Source organism: Bombus pyrosoma, linkage group LG16, assembly GCF_014825855.1.
Source record: "Bombus pyrosoma isolate SC7728 linkage group LG16, ASM1482585v1, whole genome shotgun sequence".
Taxonomy (NCBI): Eukaryota; Metazoa; Arthropoda; class Insecta; order Hymenoptera; family Apidae; genus Bombus; species Bombus pyrosoma.
The window spans coordinates 4,957,652-4,980,362 of record NC_057785.1 but is presented as its reverse complement, the minus strand read 5'-3'; the positions used below and the strand labels follow the sequence as shown (position 1 = coordinate 4,980,362).

At 37.9% G+C, this 22,711-nt stretch overlaps 4 protein-coding genes and 1 long non-coding RNA gene across 13 annotated transcripts in view; 3 read left to right on the top strand and 2 right to left on the bottom strand.

Annotated features, from left to right (window-relative positions):
* Positions 1-7: 7 nt before the first annotated feature.
* On the top strand, positions 8-2,422 carry LOC122576747 (gem-associated protein 2). 2 transcript variants are annotated; one of them, XM_043747480.1, is made up of 6 exons: positions 8-135; positions 593-866; positions 964-1,048; positions 1,157-1,315; positions 1,384-1,671; positions 2,233-2,422. In XM_043747480.1, exons 2-6 carry the CDS (start codon positions 760-762, stop codon positions 2,323-2,325), a joined length of 732 nt encoding a protein of 243 aa, XP_043603415.1. In that variant the 5' UTR covers positions 8-135; positions 593-759; the 3' UTR covers positions 2,326-2,422. The 2 variants fall into 2 exon arrangements, with proteins under 2 accessions (XP_043603415.1, XP_043603414.1); XM_043747479.1 differs by lacking the exon at positions 8-135 and having other exon boundaries at positions 223-866.
* LOC122576750 (ubiquitin-like protein 4A) lies at positions 1,701-3,938 on the bottom strand. Its single transcript, XM_043747484.1, has 3 exons — positions 3,739-3,938; positions 2,957-3,062; positions 1,701-2,881 (listed from the first exon to the last, which is right to left on the bottom strand). The coding sequence occupies exons 1-3, from the start codon at positions 3,784-3,786 to the stop codon at positions 2,583-2,585; spliced, it is 453 nt and encodes a 150-aa protein (XP_043603419.1). The 5' UTR covers positions 3,787-3,938; the 3' UTR covers positions 1,701-2,582.
* LOC122576743 (ribonuclease H2 subunit A) lies at positions 3,851-5,975 on the top strand. 4 transcript variants are annotated; one of them, XM_043747468.1, is made up of 2 exons: positions 3,851-3,984; positions 5,050-5,975. In XM_043747468.1, exon 2 carries the CDS (start codon positions 5,059-5,061, stop codon positions 5,893-5,895), a length of 837 nt encoding a protein of 278 aa, XP_043603403.1. In that variant the 5' UTR covers positions 3,851-3,984; positions 5,050-5,058; the 3' UTR covers positions 5,896-5,975. The 4 variants fall into 4 exon arrangements, with proteins under 4 accessions (XP_043603403.1, XP_043603400.1, XP_043603402.1 ...); XM_043747465.1 differs by lacking the exon at positions 3,851-3,984 and adding an exon at positions 4,110-4,474; XM_043747467.1 differs by lacking the exon at positions 3,851-3,984 and adding an exon at positions 4,382-4,580.
* Positions 5,976-5,987: 12 nt separating this feature from the next.
* Positions 5,988-22,711, bottom strand: part of LOC122576746 — a 122,378-nt gene continuing 105,654 nt past the window's right edge. For 3 of the 5 annotated variants that reach the window (XM_043747476.1, XM_043747478.1, XM_043747475.1), the window contains 5 exons: positions 12,746-12,951; positions 11,664-11,799; positions 10,886-11,025; positions 9,424-9,691; positions 5,988-7,428 (listed from right to left, as the gene is read on the bottom strand). In XM_043747476.1, coding sequence (XP_043603411.1) covers positions 7,361-7,428; positions 9,424-9,691; positions 10,886-11,025; positions 11,664-11,799; positions 12,746-12,951 — 818 coding nt within the window. In that variant the 3' untranslated portion in view covers positions 5,988-7,360. Of the gene's footprint in view, positions 7,429-8,360; positions 8,429-9,423; positions 9,692-10,885; positions 11,026-11,663; positions 11,800-12,745; positions 12,952-13,602; positions 14,089-22,711 lie in introns of those variants that run through there. The other 2 variants (XR_006319878.1, XM_043747477.1) reach the window with 2 other exon arrangements.
* LOC122576751 lies at positions 10,996-11,657 on the top strand. The gene is made up of 3 exons (XR_006319879.1): positions 10,996-11,135; positions 11,239-11,378; positions 11,506-11,657. It is a non-coding gene; the product is annotated as an uncharacterized LOC122576751 (long non-coding RNA).

The window sequence follows — 22,711 nt, the reverse complement described above, 5'->3', positions numbered from 1 at the left end:
TCACAAGCACGACTATGATTACACAAATAACTCGATCATGGACCTACTCAGACGTACCCACATCTGTGGATGTACTTATATCTACCGACCTAGCTTGAACTCAGACGGGCATATATATCTTGTATGACCAAAGACGTATGTTACCCAACAATACAACATACATACATAGTTCTATATATACATATATCATTTATTACTCGCAATGTGTTAGACAATTTAAACAATATATTTCTTTTTAATGATTCAATCGATTTGGATAAAATATACATATATTCGAAGAAATTGAGGATTATGAATTCAGTTGTTGCATGTTTTTCATTAATTATGTAAATGAATGCAGAAAGCAAAAATTGAATTATTCATATTTTCTTTTCAAAAATTATAAAAAATAAAAAGATTATAAGCAATTAAAAATCGAAAAACCGAATGTATCAAGCTAAAAACTTAATGTTAAAAATAAAAAGTTCCTTTTCTTAGTATTTCTTCTTTATTAAATAAGACGACTGTTTTAACAAAGCGTTTATTGTCACTTTGAAATACAAAAATGCATAACTTATTTACATTGCCCATATTGCAACTTTTTTAATTTTAGTTGCAACTGTCATGATCCTTGGTATTTATATTAAAGGGTGACTATAACCTAATCTGAAAGAAACAGTATAACCTATAAATATACTTACACAAATGCTGTCCCCCACGAATAAAATTAATCTTATCGAATGAAAATTGGAAGTACCTATCTGTTAAACAATAAACAAAATGACAGATTATTTAAGACAACCTGCTTTCGATGTTGGAGAAATTGACGAGGATATTAATTTGTCCTTGCCTCCAACTTCCGGAGAAGAATATATAAAAAGAGTAATGTAAGTAAATTTCCAGAAAATAATATTTATAATCATAAAAAAATATTTTTAATAATTAGTAATCGAGAATAAAGAATTTTATATAATGTTACTACAGGATAGAAACACAGAAATGTGCTGATATTGTAGTAGCTGACATTGATAGAAAACATTTTAAAAAACCTACGATTGATGTTCAACCTGTAAGTTTGCAAATGGATGCTTTAATATCATCTGTAAAAGAAGTATGAATTGTACACTAGCCAGAATTTGGATAATGTATAATAATCATGTAAACACAACCTTATAAGTTATCAGGCTGCATGGAGGCACCGCCGTGGCTGGGCCCTACGCTTGATTGGCAGTTATGTCAAGTGTCAGACTTTTCCAATATTAGACTATACATAAGTCAATTGAAAGATGAAATTCAGACATTGAAACGTAGATGGAGACCTTCAAAGATCGATATGGTACATATCAAAGTACTTTTCTACTAGTTGCATATTTTAATATTACTGTTAACATTTTAATCTTACAGCCAAGTATCGATGATGAGAAAGGTTGGATCAAATTCTGTTCAGGTAATGATGAAGAAAATATACGGGTTTCTCCAACATTGGATGTTATTTTTTCTTTAAACCAACCAATGGTAGAACAAATATTAGAATATTTAGTTGAGCACATAGAAACGTTGAAAAAGATTGAGTACAAATTGGGTCAATGGATATATGCATTGCTAGTTGTTCTAGAAATGCCATTAACTCCAGGAACATGTTCTTGTCTGCGTTCTTTGGCTAGAACCTGTTCTGTTATGCGTGCAAAATCGGTAATAATGGATTACAAATAACACTGTCCTTTATTTTTTAACAAATCAGTTTTATTGCGTATATTAAATTTGCCATTGACATAAATCAGGGAGTGAGTTAAAGAAGTAGTCTAAAAAGAAAGATACAATTATCATTTGTATTAAAAGAAAACATATAAATCGCTTACTAATTGTTTTGTAGTTAACGTATTTTATAATAAGGAGAGGATCCCAACTCCAGTGTCGATTTAAATGAAAATTCTGAGTCTGCATATTTTAAATACATACTTTTAAATTAATGATTAGTACTATTATTATAAAAATTTGAGGATGGTACTTGCCATAAAGTGAATAATTTATATTTAATACATTGCATAAAAACTAACATGAACATCTGTTTTCAATATTTTCACTCTTTGTTGAATTTATTATTTTTGTATTTAATGTTATCAGTGAACATAGAAAAAGGAATTTATTACAGGCCCTAAAATTTCATTAAAATCAGACACACAAAGTTGAGGCCCTCTCCTTATTGATCTTAACTTTATCTGCTTCTTCCCTTTTTTCTATTTATTTTTTTAGAAGAAACTGGAAGTACATGAAATAGGGGCACTGAATTTATTTATATGCCTAGTTGCGCGATACTTTCGCCAATTGGACTTGGCTGATCCTTGAGAACTCCTGTCTATTTTTTTTTTAATTAAAGTGCAGTTACTATTAGTATACTTTATGTACGTTTTAATAAATTTAATAAAATCGACCTTTTAATACATCTATATGTTGCTCTTTACACGTCCTATTATTTATGATTATTTAAAATATACTACTGGTTATCAGGATATAATGAGGCAACGTTTCTTTCTAATTAAATAAAAGTGTATTACAATAATCAAATAATAAGCGAGAGAAGTTGAAAAACCGAAATTTTATTCTTAGGCTATATTCTCTTGGTCCTGGAGAAGTGCAGTCGCTAATCGTTCTAGATCATCATAACTAAGGTTATTCACTTTATTCTTTAGGTCTTTTATCAACTCATTGGTTATCGACTCAGTTTCTGACTCTGTGTAATAATGCCTCAGAACTCTAGAAACTTCATCTCGTAAGAGATATATGCCAGATTTGCTGTGTGAAGCTCTTCCCTCACTAGACCCTTCCTCTGCCTTTTTAATAACCAAAAGATTTAACTTGCTCCCATCCTTAATTCCTGGATAGAAACTCAATGGATTTTCATCTGAAATATTTTTACGCTATTGTGTTAGACTGCAAACATAAAATTCAAATGTTCTGTTTATAGTTCAAACATTACCAGCTAATGTTTTGCCTGTAAGCAACAGTCTCTGATGTGGTACGTCTATGCCCAAGAGGTCACTGACTTTATGTTTTAACTGAAGAACTGTGTCTGAAGGTGTAATCTATTAAGAAACAAACAATTAATTAATAATTATTTAGAATGACATGAAACCTGTTTAATCAATGACAAAATAGGTTATAGTAAAATCAATGATACAGGTTTCATAAACAGGAATTTAGACTGACAAAAGCAATAACTGACAATAGCTATGATCAATATGCAAATTTAGACACCTGAGAGTTATAGTAGCATAAATCAGTCCACTGTTAGCTTTCATAAAATAGTGTTCTGTGTTTATTATAAAAAATTGAGTACATTTCTTCAAGTCATAAAAATATATTGTGGCAGAGATTAAAGTTGTAACTTAGTTAATTACAAAGCTAAGAGGGCAATATTTTTAAAATCTTGACTTACACCACTATGACTTTCAACCCATCATTAGTGTGTATACCATTCAGAAAATATGTATGTCAATGATTATTATTGCCAGTCACGGAATCCTGATTAACGAAAACAGTTGGTGATACTAATGTAACCCTATTAAGGCTACTCTAAATAAAAAGATTCAAAAAGTTAATTTCCTAAGATGTGCAAAATATTCTATGTGTAGGTTAAAAAAATTTCTAGAAACATCGTCGACGGCTCATCAATTGAATAGATATATCGCGCGACGTTTCTCGTTGTAAATAGAAAAATGGAAAATGGAAAAAATGGAAATCAAGCTGTTGTCTACTCACGTCAACAACGCATTCTTTCCCTTGAAGCTTCTTCACGATAACTTTCATGGTGTAACGTGCACGCCGAAGCGTCCTCAGACCAACACGACTGTGTAAAATCAAATTCTTCTCAAGAACGAGACCTTTAATGATACCGATAAGGATTCGAGCATTTTATTGTGAGGTTATATTTTGCGACACACGATATTACTAACACACGGCGTCATCAACTATTTCTACCGAGGACACGCGTACACATGCACACAGGTAGTCAGAAACCCTTGGTGCGAGGTCGATACTGGGCGAATTTTTATCGATACACGAGTTTCATCGAGATAATTCTATTTTTTTCTTTTCTTCAAAATATCATTGAAATACCTAATCAAATATTTGTAAAATATTTTTAATTATTGTAAATTTCTTAAGTTTGACTAGATTATTCTCTAGCAATTTAAAAATGTGATGCTCATTTGGATTAGAGAATTGTTTATCATACTTCGATACGACCTATCGATATTCACGTTTGCGATTTTGGCGGTTAATCTAAATACTGGCATTCGGTTTTGAGGTTATATTGGAGGAAAAACGCGTAAACGTTATGGAGAACGAAAAAGAAATGATAGATAAAGTTGAAGAAACGAAATTAGAAGAAAATTGTGTTAATTCTGAGAAAGATAGTAAGATTACCTGCAAAGAAAACCTAACCCCGTATTTCAAAGCTTGGGATCATAGTATCAATAGAGTTCACTTGTCAGATGTATGTATATATAAAAAAGAAGAATATGTTTTATTTACTCTAAGAGCTTTTGTTTTCTTATCATTTACTTCAATTATTATTTTCTTGAGATCATAGTATCGTATAGGTTATTGAATGTTAACTATTAACTATTAACATATCAATTTGACCTTCTGTTAATAACTAAAAGAAGAACTGTATTTAGACTGTATTTATAGACTGTATTTAAAACAGCTTGCAACTGTTTTGGAATTATGTAACTTGTAGTTGCTCTTTTGAAAACATAACCTAATAAGATTATAGAATCATTATTAGTGGAGCCTGAAACATATCATGTATTTTAAAAACACTTGTAAAAGCAGTGAAATTATACAAAATTCCATAAAAAGTGTGATTGGAAAGGAAAAATTCAGTATATATATATGTATCCTACAATACAAGAATATAGAATAAATTTCTTACAAATAAACATTGTTTAATTGTTAAACCATTGATGATTTTAATAGTACACTCTGATAAACATTCCTTCACAGATAATTCATTTTGTCAAACAAATCTAGTCTCTAACTTGAGTCCTCATTTGTAATTTCTTCTAGGTACCGCAAATGTGTCGGGATGAGCCATGTCAACTTGGTATCGATGAGGCTGGACGTGGGCCAGTCTTGGGACCCATGGTTTATGGGATTGCCTATGCACCTTTATCAGAAAAGCAACTTCTTGTGGATCTAGGTTGCGCAGACTCCAAGAGTTTGACGGAAGAACAGAGGGACGCAATTTTCGACAAGATTTGTAAGCAGCACAAGATAATAGGTTGGGCTGTGGATGTCATATCCCCTAACATTATCGCGAATAACATGTACCGTCGTGTTAAGACCTCCCTGAACGAAGTTTCTATGAATTCCGCGATTGAACTAGCTAAACTGGTAATTGAAGCTGGCGCGAACATCACAGAAATCTATGTAGACACTGTAGGCGTACCGCAGAAGTACCAGGCCAGGTTGGAACAGATTTTCCCGGATATAAAGATAACTGTCGCAAAGAAGGCTGATTCAACGTATCCTATCGTCAGTGCTGCCAGTATTTGCGCTAAAGTTTTGCGCGATCATGCTTTGAAAGCTTGGCAATTTCGCGAAGAGTTGATAACGACCGAGTACGGCAGCGGATATCCGAATGATCCGGAGACTAAAAAGTGGTTGTCCGAGAATGTAGATCCAGTATTTGGATTTCCGCATATTGTCAGGTTCAGCTGGTCTACTGCTGAAAAGATTTTGGAGTCAAAGGCCCTGTCCGTTGAATGGGAAGAAGTGGAAGACACAGGGAATCCTGGGGAACAAAAGATTTCCAAATTCTTCGCCAAGTCGCCGGTTAAGTCTTGCAAGCCACAGAGTAAGCGACATCAGTTTTTCACCGAAAGATGCCTTTCCAGTACTTCCAAATTATGATCTTCTTTGTTTACAATATGAATAGTACATAGACACGCAAACATAGTATCTTATAATTAAAAAGTTATTCTTGGATAAAACTAAGACTTATGTCTGATCCATTGACGTAAACGCCGCTTTATTTATCAGAACGTTAAGTTAGAGATAAAAGTCGGTTCAATTTATGTACATATGTACAAAGTGCTCTTACAGTAAAATACGATATGCAGGTAATGGTTTCTTTTTATACCACCCCGTGTATTTCACTTGTAATTAACAATTAGGAATGTTATTTAGCGCAAAATGTTCTTTGGTAAAACACACTCTACATTCACGCGCATACACACGGCTCACAATAACTTCTAGGGTAACATATCTCTGTTGATTAATAGCGACTAGATTGATAAAAGCTACGACGAAAGAGAACACTCTCACCGGGGCTAAAATCTTTGCTTGTTCTCTCGCGTGACTGGACGATAGAAACACTCGTGTACAATTAGAATATAAATATACTCGGCGTTCGTTCGCTCGTTCGTTCGTTCATTCATTCATTCATTCATTCCGGTTGATTATTAATTGTTCGTTTACGCTTGCGACTTTTTTTAATAGTAAGAGACGAAGGAGAGGAAAAAAAGTACATAAGGGCTGCAATTTCGCACTCTCAAGAGTTTGAAGATGCTGAGATGAACGTAGATTTGTAAACTCTGCTCTCTGTGTTGTATCAACGATTGAATAGCTTCTTTAAGTAACCATGATCATGTTTTCTTTAACGAGACTATACATCTCTTTGCATCTTGCTTGAGAATCTGGGATTTAACACTATGACGCCGCTGACGCGATACTAGCTCCGCCGTATGAGCGTTAACTTTGTGTTACTTTTTAAATTCCATTAACATCATACAAGGTTTAATTACTTTTATTACGTTTCATTACTTTTATATTGATAATCAATTTTATATTATTGTCGAAATTAAAAATGCAATCGGACACGAATTTTTGTGCATTTGTAATGGTCATCTTGCATTTTGGGTTAGATAACTAATGTAATTATCTATTTATTACTTTAATCTTTTTGTTTTTCATATATTTAAAGTTACTAAATTTTTCTACAAGTATAAAAAAACCATTGTTCGTCAATTTTGAAATTAGCCTTTCGTTATAGTGTTAAAAACGGCTATAAGCTATAAGAAAACGAAACATGGAAAGTATAAAAAATCCGTGCAAGATGCAGGGAGATTTACACACCCGATTCAATAAGTACGAATTTACGCGTCCACCCATTTTCTAATCTCTAACATACTGACGTATATCTCTGTTAAGTATATTCTCTCGCCTATATCGTCGCTAACTCCACTAACTGCGATTATAAAAAATAGAAACAACACGGATAATTTAGTACACCAGTGGTCTCCATAACACTTGTTTTTGGAGGCCTGAAAAGGATGAGCACAAAAAAGGACGCGGCACCATGTTGTGTGTGTCCTTCTTATCGTAGAATCAATATACTCGTCATCAGCAGGAAGATACACGGCGCTAACATGCTGCTTCCGCTTCCTGAAACAGAAATGAAAAAGCATTGAACCACGATGAATCTCAACGAGCAATTTTTGTCGACGAATCAGGGACAAGGAAAAAATAAAATAAAATAGAGACAGAGAGAGAGAGAGAGAGAGAGAGAGAGAGAAAAGAGTAAAATGGACGATGGAAATCGAGTGAAAAATCGGAACGTATCGTCGGTTTAATTCGATCGATATTGGCGAGGGAATTGCATCCACAGGCTACTGACACAAACGTTTACTGACGTTCGCCAGGCATGTGACCATAAGTCAGCAAATCGTCGGCAAACGAACGTGTCTCTGATTCGTTGTCACAGTTTTTCCTAACGATATTTCGTCTCGATATTTCCTCGTGGACAGACGGTTCTTTTTTCTTGGCATCGATCTTAACGATTGATGTCTTGGTGGTAAAGGATCGTTTATAGGTTAGGGAGCCTCTCCCAGGGGATGAAAATCTGTTTGGAAATGTAAAAGAATTAGTAGATGTCATAATGGACTTAAGATAGTTGTATTTATTTTAAAAAGCTATGAATATTTCTGGAAAATTATTCTTTCTTTAAAAGCAACAAAATTTCTTTTTTTCCTTACTTGGCTTAGAAGGAAAGTGGTTTGAAAATGTGTTATGTGCGCGTTTAACCCTCACCTGGATTATAGTTATTATAGCCATAATTTTTGTGGAATTTTTAGTATAATATACTGAACAATATATGAGGAAGTAAATAAAAATAAAAATGAAAATAAAAATGAAGTGTGGGAAACGATAATACATTTTTTAATAACACTTTCAAATATAATTCTCCAATATTTACCCCAACGTAATAATAATATTTATCCCAGAAATAAAACTGTTTATATATAATCTGATAAAACGATAACACGCAAGTATATCATTAGATAGAATAAACGTGAAATGTCCGTATAGAAGTTGACCTAGCCATCGCCATCCACAAATTCGCTGTCCAAGAGTTAACTGAAGTATAACAGCGGTTCTCATGTTTCTGTAAAAGAATTTGACATATCTAAACTAATTGTCCCATTCACTTTAATCGAAAAGGTTACTCGATAAATTAATCGATAACTTATCGAATCACTGTTTTCTTTACCGACAGAATTTTTTATCGATATATGGAAAATAGAGGTTTCAAAACAAAGTACGGAAATCGTTGAATAATTTAAATTTCCAATGAATTTAGTTTATATATAATACAATTCATTACACGATACAATAAATAATTAAGTAATAATGAAAAACGAACTAATATTTCACAAATTTCAAATAATTTTCTATCGAAACAATTTTTAAATGCATTTTCAACGGAACTGTATAAACGAGAAGGAATGGGAACCACTGAGGCTTTTCCGTCAAGTGCACGCGTCCTTAAGCGATCTCTTCGGAATGCTTTTCCTTCAGAATGAAAGCTTCCACGAAAAACCGCCGTTCTATATTTTCGATGCCTTCCGTTCTAAATAATAACTTTTTTTATGATTCTACTTCGCGTTACAACGTGTATACAGTGGTGTGCAAAAGCTCCTAGCCGAGCAACATATTCGAAAAGCGATATATAAAGAAATGTTAGCTCGATATATATACCTTTATACTAAATATCTTATACTTTCTATGTATCTCAATTATTCTCGAATTTTTGTTTCAAGCTCTACACTGGTCATTATACTGCTATTCCAATTTGGAAATGTTTTATGTATAACGCATAATATAATGGCTACAAAAACAACTAGCAAACCCCATTGCGATTACCATAGCATGTACGTACTAATTAATTAAATTAAAGTATGTTAAATTTCTTATCATTTAGTAATTTGGTGTTATGGAAATGAAATGTAGATTCTAATAGAGAAGCGCTTCATTAGACAATAAGGGCATATGTCAATTTCTTTTGTAGCCACTGTATACTCATGAAAGGTTTAACAAACGATCGAATAATTTCGCCAAACAACTGTATACCGACCGAGCAGCTCGTGTTCCATTGCTTACCTCCTAAGATATGTTCCGCGTGCGTATGGCCTTGCGCCCTTGTCTCCCTGCTCTCCATGACCGGCATCTTGAGGGGCCTTTCACCCTCTATGCTGAGCTCGTTCGATTTCCAATATACGGTCGCTATCGTTGCCAGGCATTTGATCTTCAGGTCCCCCCTCTTGAAGTGCTTCGTACGCAGACGGAACTCCAGACCTAGCACGGCGGTTTCCAGACCCTCGCGATCTACCTCAGTGATGTGGGGCCCTCTCAAGTATTGCGTGTCGACCTGAATCCCACCAAAAATAACAAGAAAGAAAGAAAGAAAAAGATATAAAAGTCTGCTTCTTCACGTGCAGGTGTCTGCGTGTTTAGGGGAAGTAAGTCGAATTTGCAATTCTACTTTGGACGAGCGAGCCTGACCAGGATAAGTTACGGCTACGTTAACCCTGTGATCGAGTTGGACTGCACTCGAGGGACTGCAACGTTTCGAAAGATGGCAGGCACGTGAAAGCACGCGGATGATTTATTAACAGGTGTTTGACCAGTACCTGGACTAGGTAATTATTTATGGAACGGGTAATGGACGTCGACTGGAAGATTCGTTCAATTGTTCTTTTAGGAGAAAGACCGAGTTGACCACAAAGAGAATGACGAATTGGGTGAAGGGATAAATAATTGAGCAGTTCTCTGGAAAAATAATTCACATGACAAAATTGGAAATTGGGCGTACCTGCTTTGATTGTAGATTTATTGAATTAATAACAATAAGGATTCCTACAGACCTTTGTTTTTTTTTATAAAATTTTTATAGAAAAATTTCATAATAATTCAACTATCTGATTACGAAACCTATTAGGTCCTTTTCTCAATTATGTATTTATCGACTTTTTATACATAGTTTAGTGTATCCTTAAAGAATTTTCTGGTTTCCAACTAGAAGAAATCGAACTGCAATCTTCTAGATTCTAAGCAATCAAATGTCCAATATTAGTGTACGGAGCATATCGTTATACTTTCGATTTCTAAAATATCATTCTAAAAATCAATTCTTGCATTAAAATTGTGTTAGATGCAGGAAGCTCCTGAATCAATGTTTACCATGTATTGGAAACTAACGAACAAGGGATACTTGAGTTACGTAGTCATTAAAGATGGTCATAGATGGCGGTGTTCTAATAAAACGAATGTGCAATACGGCCGGTATCATTTATAACACTTCAATTAGCTGTTTTAAACGATCCGCCTCGGTTATCCAATTAACGGAATAATGTTCCTTGATCCAACATCACGCTACATTCTGACAATCAATATACTTGCGGTGGGCATCCAGTGGACAGTGTTGAAAAAAGTTGAAATTGATGGCAAGCGAGTAATTACAGCGGATAAGCAGCGATAAGAAAAATGTCGCACAGGACTTTTCCCACGGAATTTCACGGCTTCTGACAAGTACTAGGAACAGTTATAAGTATAAGTTACTTACAGGGTCCCCGTTGATGAACCAGCTGAGCATGGCAGCTGGTTTAGACTTCGCCGAAGTGCAATTGAACCGCACCACGTCACCGACTTGATAACGATGCCTTCCTGGCCTTCCGGTGATAATGGGCCCGTCTTCCGGTAGGGCTGCAAGTTTTTTACCATTTTCTTTTTTCTCTCGGAGATACTTAGATTCTTAGAAGAGTAAGGTTATGTAAGGGCACGTGTTTATGTAATTTTACGAAATTACAAGCCAAGTAAGTAAACAGAATTAGTATCAAATGTCAAAATGTTTGCAAGAATGAGATATTCGTATAATATTAAAAAATTATCAGAAAATTAAAAGAAAATTAAAAATAGTTTCAGGCGATGAAATGATAAGGAGGAAAAATAGCTCTACACAGACTATGCCATTTTACTATAAAGTTATTTACCTAACTATTTATTGTAAAAAATAAAAGTCAACAAATTTTGTGTCTAACGTTTTGTTTTTCACGATGGTAAGTATGAAATCAGGATAAAAATTATAGAAAAATAGTTAAAAAATATTACGTTTATATATAAATCCTGGATAAACAAAGAGGAAGAAGCTACATAGGTTAAAATTAACTTATTTTTTTTTAATAGTAAATGGGATGGAACTAATAGTGAATCTACGTGGACCTGTCATGCTAGAGGGAAGCAGAAAGGACGTTTGGTATTTTTGTTAGGACGTAAAAAACGTTTGCCGTGTGGTTGGCGATGGGGAAGATCAACTGATGCAACGATCTGTAAACGTTTCTTACCCACTACCAGCATGTCCGAGTGATCGGAGACCGTTTGGAAGGATGGCGCCTCGGCTGACACCTCGCATCTGTATCTTCCGGTGCTCATTAGGTTCACGGAATAGAGAACGACCGATCTCTCGGTCGAATTGTGAATCTGAAAAACGACAATGATTCTCCCTGTAGCGCTATGGACCAATTAACCCATTGCAATTGACCCCTGTACTATTCCTCGAATCAGCTATCATGATTCCAGCGGTTTTCATAGCGAATTCTTGCCATCAACATTCTTCTGTGAGAGTCTATGAGGCTACCAGAAGCGAATGCTCAGCATGTATTGAAATAACATTTTTTGTGATTGAAATATCCGGAGTTTACCGACTACAATATTTAATCCTTTGTACTCTGGTCATATTTTTCGTTTCTTTATATAGGAAAACATATATTTCAAGGAAACATATATTTTAAAAAAAGCTTGATGCTGTAGTAATTTTGTGTATAATCACCGAGTTTCTCTTCGTGTTCCCTCAGAGGGAACACCCGAGTGCAAAGTGTTTATAAGCGAAACAAGTCTCTTCTATCTAGGTCTTGCTATTTTAATTATTCGTAGAAACAATTGCTTAAATATCTATTTATCAATCATTCAAAAAAGAGCAGATTTTCTACGACTTAACAGCTATTCAACCCTACAAAATGTTAAGGATCTCTAAAAAGAAATTCCTGAAATCCCTAGGATACTCAAAATAAAAAAGGCGAACAATATCGACGATGGCATATTACTAAACACCAAAGGCTAAAAGCAAGCTGCTAGCTGATAAAAAATTCGCAAACCCTAATTTCTCTTGTAAGAGAAAGGTACGTAGCCCAAGGGAACAGGTGCAGTCTCGCGAAACAGCTGGACACTGTTCCCGACCGAATTTCGTTGGCCGTACATGGTGGAGGCCCGAAGAGAAATTCGTAGGCCGGAAATGGGCAAGACTGAATAGAAACGCAGGCGACAGAACGCGATAAAAATGAGAAGCGATGCGCTTTAAATAGAATGAGCTAGGCGAGGGGTGCATTGGCACGAGACGCGGTAAAAATCAATACAACGTGATTCTTACGTTCGCCGTGACACCTGGCAGCTGAAAGACGAGCACAGGCGGCATGTTCTGCGGCACGTATCGGTAGAACTCGTTCCCGTCTTTGTACCATTTTACCGAGTATAACGTCTCACCGTCCAGGTTAAAGTTGCACTCCAACTTGATGTTCTGGCCACGGACCACGTGCTGGGGAACCACCAGCTCCAGCATCCTCAACGCTACCGTGCCTGGCAACAAAAATTAATGCTAGTTAGTAGACTGTGAATGTTTATGCAAATTATTATTAATTGTTAAAAAGTAACGAGACAGATTTCGATTTTCAGGAATGAGCAACATCGTATGAATGTCGCAATGCTAATTTCACACGTGATACAGTTTTCCCTTGATCTTAACAGACTATGAGAGCTCTTCACCGAGCCATTAAGTTCTTTATACATGCGGGTTCGCCATTCGTTGACCCTCCAAAACTCCACCCTTGCTTTTCTGCCTCTTATGAGATTCGATTTGTACCTAATATTCATGCGGTCTCGAATTATGAGAGCGTTTTTGTCAGAGAGATTCGTGAAGCGTAACTAAGGGTGTTAACACTGGAAGGACCAGTTATATTTTTATATATTTCACATCGTTCGAAATTGCGCGTCTGAAGCGTTCCAATATTAAAATTACCGTCCAATATCGAACAAATTATTTAATTAGTCGATTCTTCTGTCTAAACTGTGATTAATAATGTTGCAGGAAAAAACATTTGAGATGCGATAGCAGTAGTCGGTGATAGTGCTGCTGCTTTCTTCTCATTAAGGTGTCGTGGAAGAAAAATCGGACTACGGGCGCCGGGATTTGAACCCGGGTCCCGAACATTCGTAACCAAAGGCGCTAACCATTGCGCTGTCGTCGTCCGGTCATAGTTGTTGTCGAGTGCCGCTACACATTTACACGTTAGAATACAGTTTTTTATTCGACGACCAGATGAAATTTCATTGTATAATCTCTCCGAAGCGAAGGTGTCAGATTTCGTGGCTCCTGCACCTAAAAACACACACCTACGAGGCTGTGACTGCCCAAACACTGTTTTACTTCAGTCGCGATACTCGGCAAGTTGCGCGACTAGTTGCAAGTGGGCAAGAGCCCCAACAAATTCTCGGAGGTTGAAAGGGGAAAACTGCAGCGTGATAGCGATAGTCGTATGAATCGTTCAACGTTGGGAACGCGAAGCCATTCTCACGCGTGTTTGCTCACTGTTCCCAGCAACGCTAGAACAATTCCATCGAATTGCCTTTTAACCTTCCACTGATACTGATGAAACGTCACGTTTTTCCGCGCTCGCGTTCTCCACGCGATCGTCCGTGTTCCATCGCGCGTGAACCTCTTCCCAAAATCATTTGTCCACTCGTACTTGCTTATCAAAATTAAGTATCAAAAATAAATATCAAATTAAGTACAATTATATATTATAATTTAATATATAATAAATATATAATAATTATTATATAATAAGTACAATTACATATGTTTGCATGGTAGGCGAATTGCTCAATTTTTCTAAATTTTTCAGGTATACGAAAAACGGCGTAAAGTATTGTATGAAAAAAGTGGAAAGTGCTTAAAGTCGTATATCACGAGAGAGCTTGACGTTTTCGTGATTTTTCGACGCAAGTGTCAATATCTTGTCGCCAATAAAAATTAGGACGTTCGAGAAATACTCTGACGAACTTGGACTATAAAAATAGAAACCTAACGAGGAATATAATTTCCTCAGGAAATTCGACAATAAATTTATAATTATTTGAACTGGTAATTAAAGTACGCGAATGGTAATTACTATTATATTATATACCTCAGCTTCTAGAAATTCATGTTACTTGATTCACGTGGAATAAATTATCGATCCGTCTGTTTTGATATTTTGAATCAATTTCGTATATTAATAATTTATCCACGTATGAATAATCGCTTGTTCCCAGAGGAAATTTCGGAAAATGAGAAAATATCTTCCAAATTAATTGTAAACGTTGATAGAAAATATTCTAAAATAATATGCTCGTTGAATATATGTTCAATATCTTCGCATTAACGTTACGTGCGGTTAAAAAGGTCGTTATTTCTTTCGAAGACCCAGCATGCCCTTAACAATAACAATCTTCTCGTCAGAAACAAGGGAATTAACATTGTCACATTTATTTATTCATGTAATACTTAAATCTATAATATTTCATAAGTCTTAAGCCATCCTCGTTCCTTTTGCAGGGAATAATTTAAGTTCCAAGAAATTTTTCAAGCGTGTAATCGAGTAAATTTGTAAGTAAATTTTCAAACGAGTAATTTAGAAAATTTGTTTTACCATGAAAATATTTATGGCCGTAAATTTTCGCGAGACACGAGCAATTATAATTAGATAATCCACGTGCAAACCGGTTTGGATATCAATTTATATAGTTCGTGGACTCGTCGTTAGTCAGTTTTTCTGAGAGAGGAAAAGGGGGGGGAGAGAGAGATAGTTTTCCAGAAATTACAACAGAAATAAAAGAATAAAGAACCGTTCCTGTCGTTTATCTCGTGGCACGCTTCGATTTCATTTTTCCCGACTTTTTTAGCCCCATTACTTTTAAACGCGACTGGCATTAACTACGAAATCGGCCGACATTAAGGGCACACTCTGCAACAAAGAGAATTATCTCCTCTCGCAGTAAGAGAAAGAATCATTGTTAGGTGTCCCAGAACAGAGAAAAAGAGGGAATCTCGACGCCTGCGTAAATGCAAGACACTTTAATCTAAAGCCGAGTCCGTCAACTTTCTCTCTTTTCTTTCTACGACACTGTTATTCTTCAACAATTTCTGCTCGAGGATTCTCCAATTTGCAAAGCGTATAATTATTGCTTTTACTTTGTAACAGAGAAGAATTTCATCGAAACAGATTCTGAATACTTTTCTTTGATTCCGTCGATAAGATTGTATACCGTCATTTGCGAGCACAATTCAACAACCTTAAAATGCCAAAAGTCACTAAGAACCATTGAAAAATTGTTAAAATTAAATTGGAATACTCTTTAACTACGTGAGCCACTTTATCGATCGTTGGTACTAAAAAAGATAATAATTTTCTAAAAATTCCAAACAGATTGCATTAATTGCTTTTTAATACACGTTCAACGATATTCTCAATATCTAAGATATCCACAAGACGAAGAATACACCTTTCGTCTTTCTCGTGGCTCTTTATTTCCGTCTTCAAAGGCCTAAACAAAGGTTACGAGAAATCGTAAGAGAAGAAAGGACAAAGAAAGGACAAAGAAAGGATGACATGAGACTACGCGGAGGAAAAGAGTGGCATTCTCTGAAGATAAGGCAGCACACCGTGGTATCTGGTCCGGAAAAGTCGCGTGGACGGAAGAGAAAAAGTCTTGTTCCTCTGATTGTCGAGGCCGTGATTCACAATTGCAAAAACCGATCCAATTATTCCAGGAATGCCCGGGGCGGGCTGCATTTATCGGTCCCGTTGATGCAGCGATCCAAGCGCCACGTAACGATTAAATTTGGTAACAAACGCAATTCTTTCTGTGATCAAACAGAAGAACTTCAATACGACATAGTTAAAAATACGAAACAAGATAAAAGGGAGATTTTACTATCTCAATGTGCGTTGTCCTCGTTTCCTCTTCTTTCACAGTCCACACAAATGACCAAAGAATTCAACGAATGTCTCGTTATTTTTCATCGGTCTTATTAGGATATCAAATTGTTTAGACGATTACAGCGACAATTAGGGAAATTCTGACAGAAAATTCCCCAGAATGTAACGATGATTGTGAACTAGGCGCTACTGTTTAGAGCAATAGTATCTAAAATATAAGTAATCTCTGAATGCATCTGTCCACGGACGGTGAAAATCTGAGAAGACGACAGTCTGTGAACCTCAGAGAGAGTGGTCGGCGTATATTTGTCATCAACAGACGACTAGATGTTTATGCATTCATAGGGATAACGACAAACCATCTACAGCATAAATCACTATATGTGCGTTAAATCGCGCGCCAAACGAACCAATCAATCTCCTAGACACAAAAATTGCTCCACCCTAAATCTTTTACCAACCTATCAATAAAAAGTCGAATCTGTCAACCATGGTAGCCCCAAGAAAGCATCACACAACGAACTTTGAACGATCGACTAGAAACGCGGATATGACCGAGTTCCCGGGGTTTGTCCGGTGCTTTCAGTCTGGACCGTATTTAAAATCCCTAGGGACGTGTTCCTCGCGGGCGCTCCCCTTACAGCAAATATTTTCCCATCGGCCTGGAAGTCGCTTGTTACCTTGTCCAGTGGCTTCTTTTCGATTGACAAAGGGTTGCCTTTCGTTTGAATCCAGGGTTGAACGAGGGTGTGACTGTCGAAGAAAAGAGGGAGTGGGGGGGAAGAAAAGAAGAGAAATCACGCGGTAGTGGCTACGTGTGGCTGTTGTCCGAGGAAGATAGCGGACGCGAGTGGTTATTAAAGGAGGCAGAAAGGGAGAGGACGATAAGAAAGAAGGGCAGGGTGGACGTGAATGGCGATGTAAATGGCGTAGCGTCGCCAGTGAAAGGGAAAAGGGAAGAAAACCGTGATAAGTGTGAAGACGACGGAGGAGAGAATGAAAGAGAGATAAGAAGGCTCGATAACGAGCGGGAGAGTGAAAAGACAGGGGGAGGGAGAGGCAGGGGTGGGGAGAAAAAAAAGAAAGTCGGCTACTGGGAGTAGAAAAGATACGGAACTGTAAAAACATTAGACGTTTCTTTGACGCCTGTCACTGTGTGCCACCAACGACGCCATTATTTCACTCTTGTATTTCCTTTCGTTCGAACCTTCGTTTGCCTCCTTTTGCTTGTCGCGTATTATAACTCTGAGTTGCTCCTGAGAATAGACGAAATAACTAAAGGGCTGTATCCTGATTCGTACGTTAGTACGATACGTTAGTAGATCATAGTTTTACGGGTAAAACTCTTTTTTTTTTAATATTTGTTTAACACAAAACCGTGTAGTTCCAAAGAAATTCCCATTTCTTCGTAACTTTCCAAGTTTTATTTTTATTTTTACTGTTCAAATACTTGGCTAAAGCATCACTTGCGTAATGAATTAAGTACTAGCACAGAATTTTTTTAGATTTCCTTTAAAGCCCAACAGGATAAGGAATCAGGCCAGGGACTGAAAGACCCGTGATGCTGATCGTGTTAGTGAAAAAAAAGAAACTATATTGCCGACGGAGGGTTAAGAAGATTGCATTTGTGCGAGATTAAAAATATCCTGTGTTCTCCGTGGGAAATAAAAGGAAATTTCCATCAGGTGTACACAGTAACAAGCAACTATATTTCAAAAATATCCGACACAAAAGCGAATAAAGAATACGATACGTGGCCATCATTTTCCAACGTTGCATACAATTATCAAAACTTCTCTAATTCTAAAGTCATTACTTTGCAAATGGCTGAGAGCGCCTACCCGAATGCAATAATTTCGGTGTTAAATAAATACGTTGAGAGAAAATCCGTCAGTGGCTACGTGCTACGTGTCGCATAAACGTCACTTTCTAACCGAAAAATTCCTTTGTCAACAGTTTCTCGGCCGACTCCTTATCGAAGAATCAATCCCGCGTCCAAGTGTTCCCGTGTAAGTAAGAGGAAAGGCTCTCCGGTTTCAGTTCGACCCACACCACCGCGGCAGACGCTGTTGCCGCCCTCTCGCCCCTCTGCCTGTACTGAACCAAAGAAGAAGTCGAAACCAAATCGTCGTACGCTCGTCGGAAAGGTTCCTAGTCCTTTAGGTGTCGTGGTTGGTCGATCGTTTCGGTTGGAAGAAAAAAAAAAAAGAAGAAGGAAAGAAAGAAAAAATGAAGAGGAAGAAGGGTGAGGTGAAATAACGAGTGCCGGCTGAGAACGTCGCGAAATATGATTCATTCCTGTTCCGTTACCAATGATAACTCATGCATATTGAACGGCAGGGGGTCTGATTTGTTCTGTGAGTCAGTCATTGCACGCGTCGCGGCGCCTGCACCGTGTCACGCCGTCGCTCCAGGCTCGTGTATTGGTATACCAGGAACGGGGATGAATAAGGGCGCGCAGGGTCGCTTTTATCGAGCCTGGATCGCCTGAGCACTTTAACTTTCAAACAGAAAGAGAGAGAGAGAGAGAGAGAGAGAATCGGTGTGCCTCCGACGTCGTCGTTAATTAGGTCGGCGACGACGTACCTCCTTACCTAACCTTCGATATTATTCCAACGAACGCGAAGCAATTCCGATTTGCCTGATAAACGGTGAACATTGGCCGGAGCCTGGGCAAAATTCTCCTAATTACGCGTCCGACCGAGCCTATTCTGCCTGTGGGTCGGATCGATTCTGATTGATCCTTAAACCGATAGGTTGCACCGTACGTACAGTGCAGTATCGGTTATCCGAGTCCCGTTTAACCGAACTTCCGTATTATCCGAAGTGCGTCGAACTTTACCGTAGCTTTGTTCTTCTTTTTTATCTTTCTCTTTTTTCCTCCTTCCTCCGTCCGTTTCTGTTTCAAATTTTAACACGAAAAGTACGAAAGCATAAACGCAGTCGGGTATCGTGAAAGCGATTAAATCGTACTTTCAACCGATCGAATAATCAGTTAGACCCAAATACATGCTTATGTTATCAAAATGCTTTTTACGAGTTTATTGTGCGTTTCATGGAAGCTAACAAAGTTCCCCGCATTATCCGAGGTAGGTACGGTCCACGTCACTTCGGATAATAATCGAGCTTCTTCTCTACACGTGGATGATTTTCTCGATGGTCTGCTACTGCCCTCATTGCTCCCTCGTTTCGGCCTCTGTTAATGAAATAAACTCGGCTCCAGAAGATTCTGGAAATCCTCTCGACTATCGGATTTGATCATGTGGATTTTAGCTCCGGCTGTTTGACTTGGGTTTTGGCGCGGGTGGGGTCCATGAACGGAGTGTTGGAATCTTTGCTCGAAGTCATTATATCAGACAGAAGGCGGAGAAGGGCTTCTTCTTGCAAGCCCTGTTACACTTCTACGTCCTCAAATTCATTTACACAGCGGTTAACGAAACTTGAAATCCCTCATTTACACACTCGAGGCCAAGAACTCAGTCGTTTTTGCACTTAGGACATTTCAGAGATCTACTTTATCTGCCAATTATTGGATTGCAATTGAAATTAAGCAAAAAATGAACCAGTCATTTTATGGAAGAATAAATTACGGTTCTAGAAAACATTGAAAGTGCTAAAATTGAAGAGATCTGACCTTTTGTTGGAAAATATTCCACGTACCAATGAAATATGCAAATAAAATAGAAAAATACAAGTGTCGATAAACGTTAGTTACTTGTCTCTTGACCCTTTGTCCATGTGGAACGCTGGAACCCTGAGTTTTCCCTGCAACTAACACGTGCCACGTACAGACTTTCTTCCAGATACATTTTTCTTTGCCAGTGAATTTTTGGAGAATTTTTAACCGGCAGAATAGTGGAAAAGGAAGCTTGCTTGAAGCAACTGACTTGTTCCGCTTTATTACCTTCATTGTTCGGGTCTCTGTTGGTAAAACAAACGCCGAATAGGCGAATAATCCATTTCAGCCCTTGGCTTCTGACTGTGCTCGTGTGGATTTTGCTTTTTGCTGTTTGACTAGTCGCAGAGGACTTTTTCCATGGTAAACCTGGCGCACGAGAGCGAACATTGGAACCTTTGCTAGCAGTCATTAAATCAAGAGAGCACCGTGTAACACGAGTCCCTCCGTCAAATGAGACAGGACTAACAGTTCCTGTAACTCCCGTTACGTCTCTGATTATCCAAATTCGTGCGCACAGTGGTTAACGAAACACAGAATCTCTCGTTAATCGCGTAGAATTAATCTCGCAAGTAGATACAAAGACTAAGCGAGCCAGCAAGGGAAAGAGACAGAGAGAGAAAGTTAGCTATCCGTAGCTAGTAGTTTCCTTTGTCACGCAACATCAAAGGTCAAAGTTGCAGTTGATGGAATCTGTGCTCGATGTGGGTTCCAAGGAATTGTCATCCCAAGTATCCCTCTGCGTATCTTTTACCCATCGACCGTTCTGATTGAGCGAACCATCCTGTCGACCAAAGTCAAGGGGGCTAATTAATCCATCGAACGAACGCGATAAACGCGGAGAATCGGACTGTCGACCAGCGTGGCGCGTCTCTGTTACCGCGGGACAAACCTTTCGGATTATACGCGGATACGAGCCACACGGGCGCCATCTTAATCCAAGCTGGAGGCCTTTAAAGCGATCAGACTCGGCTGGCACGTATCGAATGAGAGAAAAAAAAGAAAGAGCGAGAGAAACAGACGAGAAATCCACGTGGACAATTGGATCTCTTCAGGATCGTGTCTCCCCGGAGGAAGCCCTGCTCTTTCGTCGAAGGGTCGGTGAAACGAGAAATGAAACGCGGCCCATGCACAGAATAGGGAAGCTGGAGAGTGAGTGAGTGAGAAAGAGAGAGAGAGAGAGAGAGAGAAAGTAGAAAGAGGGAAAAAAGGAATCTCGCAGGTGTCATCGCGGTAACCCCATCGGTGTCTGGACAGTCGGTTAATTTCGTCGTGGTGTTGTTTTACGGAAATCGTACACGTACGTTCCGTGAGCGAAGCCAGCTAAATGCCAGCCAGCATCGGCTACCTGCTACCATTTGGCCATTGCAAAGGGCAAACGGTGTCGTATGTCTCGAGTTACGAGGTCGTGGCAATGAGAACCTTCGATGACAAAGGGAGACACGCGAGTGTTTACTGTCGGCGGTCTTCGACATCGTCTTACGTTTCCACATCGTGGCTAACAGCGGTATCAGCTTATTAAACGAGTTGTTTTTATCGTCGAAACGTTTCGCCTCAGTCCCATAAGGATACGTCTTGTCTACGCTATTGGGTTGGCAACTAAGTGACTGCGGACAATATCATTAGGTGGTAATGAGAAAATCCGCAGTCACTTAGTTGCCAAGCCAATACTATCGAATTTTCGACGAAACGAATGAGACGAAGAGTAGTCGTGGAGAACGGACTGTGTAAGTGACAGAATCGAAGGATTTCGATGGTTTTATTGCCAACCTAACAACATCATCGATAATCCGTAAGCATCGTGCAACGTGTAGCCACGCGGCTGAAAGTCTACAAAGTGAAAAACTTGGCGAGTCACAGACTGGAAGTCAGTGAATCGATTGAAGAGAAGAGTAGGGAGGTGTATCGATATCGGAGGAAACCATAAGTCGAGAGAGAAAACGAGAAGCTCCATCGGGTCTTTTTTACCCTCCAATTCGCCTCACGCGCCCTTTGGTCACGTGTGGCCATGGAACAAGAAAGAAAAAAGGAAGAAAGGAGACGTTTTAATAATAGTAATAAACGACACCAGAGATAGGGTGGGTCTCGGTTTCCTATTTCGTTGAGAGATCGATGACCGTTTCGTGGGACATCGTAAATTTATGTGCGGCCATAGGGGAACCCCTGGTGAACGTGCACTTTTCAAGCCAAATAAGCAGGTATGTGCCGCCGATAGAGGGAATGTGACGAGTTTATAAACTAATCCATCGAGTGGATCCCAAGGATTGGCTGTGTAAGATCTGATATAGGAATATCGAACGAATTTTATACGTTGAACAATCAAATTAGAATAATTGTTATCTTCACATATAGCTGCATTTTATATTTAGCAAGCTATTTTTATATTTTTCATCCAGAAAGTAACTGTACTTCTTAACACTTAGCTAACCGAATAGGGAGATCTTTTTATATTTCAGTTATTGTTTAGCTGGAATTGTCGCCAATTAATTGCGCCACTTTTTCAGCTTTTATGAAGTACAGTATATAACAAAATACATGAATCTAGTGGTGTTAAAATTAATTCAAGAGTTACAATATGTCAGTTTTGACTAAACAAACGATACCACACTGTAAAAAGATATTAAAATGCATTATGAATTTGTAATTTCACGTTCAGGTCGTGTTACATATCTTTATTCGTCTT